Consider the following 8,077-nt stretch of genomic DNA (forward strand, 5'->3'; position numbering starts at 1 on the left):
TCGATACTAAGTCATTTGTAGACCTTGACGTCGATCGACCTTAAAACGACATCGATTAGGTGTCGATTTGTAGACGTCTTTTCGACATCATAATATAGACGTTGATTTAACGTCGATTGTAGGGCGGTAGAATTTATCGGCCAAAAATGAACGTTGAAAAGACGTTATGAAAGTAACCATCAATATTATAGTTATTTGATATAGAAATATCTATAAATCAAACTGAAAATAGACATTAGACAAACGAATGCGTAGGTACTCTATAATGTACCTGTACCAATACTTCGCGCGTCAATTCTAAAGTTTAGTTCAAAGTAAAAACACAGTAAAACATCAGAGGTACAAAGCAAAACAACATTATTTTAATCGTTAGACCTATAAATTTAATATTAGTACCTATAACAATGATTTCACTCATCGATCTTCAAAAAACTTATCATTAAATAAATTCAAATTTTGCGCGAAACTTTCTCATTGAGTTGTCATAACGGCGAAAAAGGTCCTGTCCACAGAATATCGAGTTTATTTTTTTAACCAATCAAATTATTATTACTTTGAAATACTATGTAGTGATTGGCTAAAAAAATTCTTGCCGCTATCTATGTATTTTGGATGACAATTGACGTTTTTGACAGTCAAATCAAACAAAATGGCTTTGTTGGTTATGGTGGAGTATGCCGTCTTCCGTTAGTTTACGTTTTCCTGTTTTTCTTGATCCATCGTGTTCAAGGAGTTCGCTTTTTTCCATCCATTGGCTCCTCGTTTATTAAATTAGTTTATATTTGGATTATTTCTTATTTCATCGTCTTTTGGTAGGCAAGAAGCAACTGAAATACAAACACCGACTCTGAACGAGTCTCTAAATTTTGATAATAGTCTTCAGGATACAAATGGTAAGTTCTTTTATTTATGGGAGTAATTTTGCACAACACTACCTTATTGATTTGCCAAAAATATTGTTGGTTTAAAGCACACAGTAAAAATTGACTTGAAAAAGCTTCCAATAGTGTAACAAATCATCTAATTTTTATAGTTGTTATTACTGATACTATTAATGTAAATGGTCAAATTGTGTTTTCCCCAAACTTACAATTTTTTATGGGCATAGGTACAACCAACGATATAGGTACACAATGTTAGCATGCATTCATTATAAGTATCAATGAATAATTGCAAAAAACTAATGGAAAACCTTCTGTACTTTATTCAATGTGTTGTAAATATGTTTTGTTTCTAGGATTGAAGGTTCTACTTAAACATATATTAACAATTAAGGAACAGAACAGAAAAATTCTAAATATTTTGGAGAAATCAAAACCATTTAAAAATTCAGATTTACCTGATGACTTCAAAATAAAATTGCCAATAGAATCCTTACAAGACCTGGAAGAACTAGAGATATGTTTGGCAGAAGAAGAGAACTTCAACGCTTTTGTAAGTTGTATACATCTTGTACCCAATTGTAGAAATTAAGAAAATTTAAATTTTTTGCTGATTTGTTTATAATAGAAAATTATTCCCTTATTAAACTTTCTTTGTATAAATTAAAAGAAATTAGTTGCACCTAAATGCAAAATAACTTTTTTTTAATTTATATTTTTTTAGAAATCAAACTGTGCCTCAATTTCAAACCTGAAAGATGTTACCCAGAAGAATAATAGGATATTAAGATCTCTTTTGACAGATAATATTGCGAAGCATTTTAATTATTTCGGTAACAACTGGCGGCATGACAGAGTATCAAATAAGCGACCATTTAATTAACTGCGCTTAAACAAAGTGGTTCTAGGTGAGTCTTGTGGTTTCAATTTTTTTGTTTTTTATTAACTTGCTTCGATTGTAAACACGGATTGTGAAGAAAATAAGGAAAAGTGTTTATACGGGGTGTTTCATTCTAAAATAGACATACTTTAACTACAGATAGGGCATGCCTAGGTGTTTTGCAGAAGGTTCATATTTAATGGGTTGTACTCCTTTAATAACTTGAGGTATAGGGCATTTTATCTATTTTGCCCAGTTTTTTCTTTCCAACTGCCTTGTATATTGTTTTTTAATCTTTTTTGGTCTTAATCTTTTTAAATTTCCAAACCCAGATTTAAAAGAAAAGTTAAGAAATTATATTTTGTGTGAATGGGTTGTAATATTATTTGCAGAGTGAAAAAACTCATTTTTAGTACAAACAGTTTTAGTCCGTATTGTGTAATTATGTTTCTGAATGAAACAACCCATATATTGTATACTTTTTGATACACTGAATTTTATTTTTATTATAGATGCGGTAAAACAAGGAACTGACTTTACAACTCATGAAGTTGAGAACGCTATTAAGCGCTGGTTAAAACATGCTCCTAACCGTAACAAGAAAAATTACTAATTTGGAATTGTTTTAATTTTAGTTTTTTATTTGATTAAACATGCAAAGGTTTTATAAAGAATCTGTAGGTGAACGCCAAATGTGTAGGAGGGTGACTAAGGAACTTAAAAATACGATTGAAGGTCTTAATAGTAATTTAAATCAGGCTTCTTCCCTTGTTAGTAAAACAGTAGTACATAGTGATACCGTTAATATAATTTCTAGTACTGATGTCACTAGAAGTAATTTAAATCAGACTTCTTCACTTGTTAGTAAAACAGTAGTAGATAGTGATTCCGTTAATATAATTTCTAGTACTGATGTCACCAACTCTAAAGTTAGTTCTGAAAATTTAATTAATAGTAATAATATTAGTGAAATTGAAAATGACACGAGCATAGAATCTGACTTTGAAATGGATTTAGAGTTAATAAGTTGTTTAGATAATGCAAGTAACTCCAATAAATTTCAAAAAAACTCTTACGACTTACATGGTGAACTAAAGAGATGGGCAATTCGTAACAAAGTCACTCATAGTACAGTAACTGATCTTCTTCATGTGTTAGTTCCAGTTCATCCAGAATTACCTCTGAGTTCTAAGACTCTTTTGAACACACCAACTACTATTACCTTATAAAAAGAACTAACTTCAGGCAGTTATGTTCATTTTGGATTGGAAAATTATCTTAAATTCTATATTTCTACAAATGATTCAATAATTTCAAACGATATTCTAATATCTTTTAATATTGATGGTTTACCTCTTTTTAAAAGCTCTTCAGTGCAGTTTTGGCCTATCTTGGGTTTAATTGTAAATAGCAGTATAAAAGTGAAACCATTCGCTATAGGTGTTTTTTGTGGAAATTCTAAACCTAGCCCACTGGCTGATTATTTGAATGACTTTATTAATGATCTTAAATTTTTACTGGAGAATGGTCTAACCTTTAAAGATAAAGAATATAGGATACATGTTCATAGTTTCATTTGTGATGCTCCAGCTCGAGCCTTTATAAAATGTATAAAATCGCACAACGGTTATTCAGGGTGTGATAAATGTACTGAAGAAGGAGACTACTTTAAACATAGGATGATTTTTAATAACATTTTGGCACCAAGGAGATCGGATCAGTCATTTTTGCTAAAATCTGATCAGAATCATCATACTGGAATTTCACCTTTGGAAGTCTTAAATATAGGATTGGTTTCAAAATTTCCAATTGACTCTATGCATTGTTTATACTTAGGTGTTATGAAAAAACTTCTTCTCATATGGATATGTGGTGACTTGCGTGTTCGGTTATGTGGTAGGGATGTTACAAACATATCAGAGAACTTAATTTTTTATGGAAAATTTGTTGTCTCAGAGTTCAATAGAAAACCTCGAAGTCTTTCAGAGGTAGCTCGTTTTAAAGCAACAGAATTTAGAACTCTTTTGCTTTATTTAGGAGTCCTAGTTTTAAAAAATATTGATAAGGCTATGTATGAACACTTTCTTCTATTGCATTCTTCTGTTACTATCCTGTTATCTAAAAGGAACTTAGCAAATTTTGGTTGTGATGTTCCTAGAAAATTACTGGACTGCTTTATAACCCATTCCAAAGACCTGTATGGATTAGAGTTTTTAATTTATAATGTTCATGTATTGTGTCACTTGAGTGAAGAAGCTCGGTTGTTTGGTCCATTGGACCAGATTTCTGCTTTTCCTTTTGAAAACTATTTAAATGAAATAAAAAAGTCAGTGAAATCGCCTAATAAACCATTAGAACAATTGTTTTGTCGCCTGACAGAAGCTAATACTATATCAGTAATTAATGATAGTGTCACAAACAAATGTGAAATTCAACATTTTAATGGTCCACTGTTACATTTATCTTTTAATTCTACTAAACAGTATAATAAGCTTAAATATAATAATATTGTGTATACTGTAGAAGCACATTCCAATGTCAACTGTTATTGTCTAAACAACGAATATTGTGTAATAAAAATTAATAACATAGTTAATGCTAAAAATGAATATTTTTTAATAGGTCAAAAGTTTACATCTTACGAATCTTTCTATAATTACCCTTTTGAATCAAAATCACTTAATATTTGCATCGTAAGTAAACTACTTCAAAATATGGAACTTTTTAATCTCGACAGTATAATTACAAAATGTATGTTATTCCCTCTTGATCCACCCAACAACAGTAAATGGTTATCATTTCCTTTATTATAAAGTAACTATTTTAGCATTATTATGGAAAAAAACAAACTTCGGCAGACTTTTACAAAAATAAATTTTACTTTTAATGGAGGAGGGTATACTTTTGAGAGGGACATTTGGCCATTTATGAAAAAAAATTAAATTCTTTCAAACATTTAGAAATGAGCAATGTAAAAGTACATTTTTATTTTTTCGAATCTAAAATAAATTAAATAAATAGTAATAAATTAAAGTCTTCTATCAGATATTGTCAAAATTGTAAAGTGGCAACATATGGTTTTTAAGGGTGCATTTAAATTTAAAATGGTGGGAAAATCAAAATTGTAAACCGTTAAATTCCTTTCATAAATTCTTAACCAAAATACTTCATAGAATACCTCGCATATTTTCCATGTTGAATTAAAATATCATTGTCAAAAAATACTTTGATGAAATTTGGTGATATTTCACTGAAGCGCAATAACTGTCTTTACAAAGTAATTTTTAAGAACGATATTTTATTGCAACATGGACTAAGTAAGATAGGTATTCTATGAAGTATTTTGGTTAAGAATTTATGAAAGGAATTTAAATGGTTTGCGTTTTTCGTTTTCATCCCATTTTTAACGTAAACTCATCCTTAAATTATTGATGACTAATTGTTAAAGTTGTCATTTCCTTTGAATCACACCCCGCCATGACTATTTAAACATATTATTTTGAAAAATTAGCTTGCATATAAAAAAATTAATAATCATCTTGTGTTCTGCCGAATATTTGTTTTAAAATTTTATTTCGATAAAAAAATATTTGAAAAACAAAACAAAAATAAAAATTCCAATATTCGAATGGTCGTAAGTATTTTTTTTTAATATAAACACAAGTTTTTAAGGATAAGTATAAAATTTGCAAGATGTTGATGTATAAAATGTAACATCTTTATTTAAAAATAGTCAAAAAATTTAAAAATAAAAATATTCTCGATTATGTTCAAATTTTTAATGAATTAAATTTTTTGACTATTTAAAAAAGTATGTTTTACACATCAATATTTTGCAAATTTTATGAAAAAGATTATTATTAAAAAGTTATATTTATTAAAAAAAATACTTATTTATGACCATTCAAATATTATTTTTAAATAGCCATGGGGATGCGATTCAAGATTTTCAAAAAGATACATTGTCAAGTATGATACATCACTAGATTTGAAATTTTGTGAAGAACAAAATTGTCACAAAAAAATTATCTCATTTCCGGTTAAACCGGAAGTAATAATTGAAGCACCGCCAAAAGCTGAATATTTATGTGATTTCAAAATAATCGGTTTATTAACAAAAAAGTTATTCACTGTTACCTGATCTCGTCACCAGGTATATCTTAGCCACCCTACCTGCCATTTGCTTTACAAAGTTTCTTGTATTTTATATCCATATGTCATTTTACAAAGTTTTTTGTATTTAATATAATAAAAGTTTTGACAGAGTTTTTGATTTCTTTACTATTTGACACAGGTTACGTTTGTTAGAGCAGCAGTTGCTAATCGGAAGACACATGCCCTGTTTATTTTTTAACTTGAAAATGCTAAAAATGAAGTGCATGTACATCCAATTGACGACTGAAAGCTGCCATTCGAAGAAACTATACCTGCGATAAATAACTTCCAACGTCTATTATACGTCTATATAACGTTATCAGTGAGGTATATCTCGTCGTCGATTAAACGTCATAAGTCGACGTCGTTTCAACTATGACATTGTGCCGTCGAATTCACGTTGAACCGACCGTTGTTTCGACGTATTTGGACGTCGAGTAGTGACATACATTCGACGTCTCTTCGACTGACTCTTGCTGCTTGGGTAAATCCACTTAGGTAATTCTTAAATATTTAGGTATCGTTGGTGAAATCGGGCATAAGTCTGTTCTGTCGGACAAAATAAATGTGTCGTTTTCGTGGTCTGACAGTTCCAAATTTTTAACCTGTTCCACAATTAAAACTGCCCCTGTTCCAGTGTTCCCATATATCAAAGTTTATCCGACTAGACACCGTTAAGCTATTAACAAATTTTCAGCTTGCTATTAATCACCTTTTTTTTTCATACGCGGGATGCAGACCTAATACTGCCAAGCATAAGTTACGAATATAAAAAATTATGCTCATTTTCATAGTTGAATTTTTCGTGAACCGATTAACGTATCCGCTAATTTTTTATTATCATTATAAACTTTTCTTTGGTATTTAGACAGTTGGGCAAATGTCTACTCAAACATTTTTGTTGTAATTATACCGGGTGGAAGAAAAAAATGTTTTTCTTATGTTAAGTTTGAGACACCCTGTAGGAAGGACAAGGTACAAATGTGAGTATACATCAGAATTGTATTACAGTGTTATTTTTAGAGACATCTCTATCTACATTTGTACTCTCGTACATCATCTCTACATTAGAGACATAGATATCTTTAGAGACAAAGAAAATATACAGTTTTATTCTTTAACATGTGTTTTAACTGAAACAAAAGTTTGATACACCCTGTAGGGAGAAAAAGGTATACATCGAAATTATGTTGTAGTTTCATATTTTGTGAACATTTTACCTTTTAGATTTCTCTGATATCTTTAATAATACAGCAACTAGACGGTTTTACTCTTTGATATGTGCTTTAACTGACGACATGCGATACGTGAGGAGGTCGTGTCTGATGATACCACTAAGACGAAAATATTTGCCATATATAGTGCGAAAAGAAAAAAAGCTATGTAATTTACCTCTCGTTATTTAAACAGCCTCCACGTAGACACCAAATCCGTACTTACTCTCAAAGGAAATTCCATCCCAAAACATCACAGAGCCTCTATTAAACAATCTCGTCTCTCTTATGTTGCGCTGTGCATACCACTTACCTGGTCGACGAATAACTCTTATAGGTGTCTATCACAACTGTTTACGTTATGTGCCTTTCTGTTTTTACAGTTTTGGTAACTGTTATTTTTTATTGTTAATTTAGTTTTGTTTCAGTTAAACCACATGTTAAAAGGTAAAACCACCTATATTCTTTGTTTCTAAAGGTATCAGGGACACTCATAAAGCAAAATGTTCAGAAAACGTAGTACTACAATACGATTTCGACATATTACCCACACTTGTACCTTGTCCTCCCTATAGGATGTCTCAAACTTAACATACCAAAAACATTTATTTTCTTCCACCCGGTACAAGTTAAAAAAAAAACAGTTTTTGGAAACCTTTGCCCAACTGTATAAATACCAAATACTCCAGGGAAATAAGGCAAATTATACCATTTCGGGACACTTGAGCAGCCAGGTTGCAAATGGGTTTTTTGGGTACTATATACACCCCACCTCCGTGGGGGTCGTGTTTGGTGTTATTCGATAGATTTTTGAAAAATATTGAACACGTATTTTTCAGTTTTTCGTTCTTATGTTCATTTCTCGAAATATCGCGGGGTTCCTATTTAAAATTTTAAAATTACTCCTCACTTTCCTCCGTGGGGTGTTGTGTTTGGTATCATTTGAT

At 30.5% G+C, this 8,077-nt stretch overlaps 1 protein-coding gene across 1 annotated transcript; it reads left to right on the top strand.

Moving 5' to 3' along the window:
- The first annotated feature begins 675 nt into the window (after nucleotides 1-675).
- On the top strand, nucleotides 676-6,027 carry LOC126885041 (uncharacterized). Its single transcript, XM_050651468.1, has 4 exons — nucleotides 676-893; nucleotides 1,238-1,434; nucleotides 1,606-1,789; nucleotides 2,274-6,027. The coding sequence occupies exon 4, from the start codon at nucleotides 3,441-3,443 to the stop codon at nucleotides 4,572-4,574; it is 1,134 nt and encodes a 377-aa protein (XP_050507425.1). The 5' UTR covers nucleotides 676-893; nucleotides 1,238-1,434; nucleotides 1,606-1,789; nucleotides 2,274-3,440; the 3' UTR covers nucleotides 4,575-6,027.
- Nucleotides 6,028-8,077: the final 2,050 nt, after the last annotated feature.

The sequence above is a fragment of the Diabrotica virgifera genome, chromosome 5 (genome assembly GCF_917563875.1).
Source record: "Diabrotica virgifera virgifera chromosome 5, PGI_DIABVI_V3a".
In the NCBI taxonomy this organism is placed as follows: Eukaryota; Metazoa; Arthropoda; class Insecta; order Coleoptera; family Chrysomelidae; genus Diabrotica; species Diabrotica virgifera.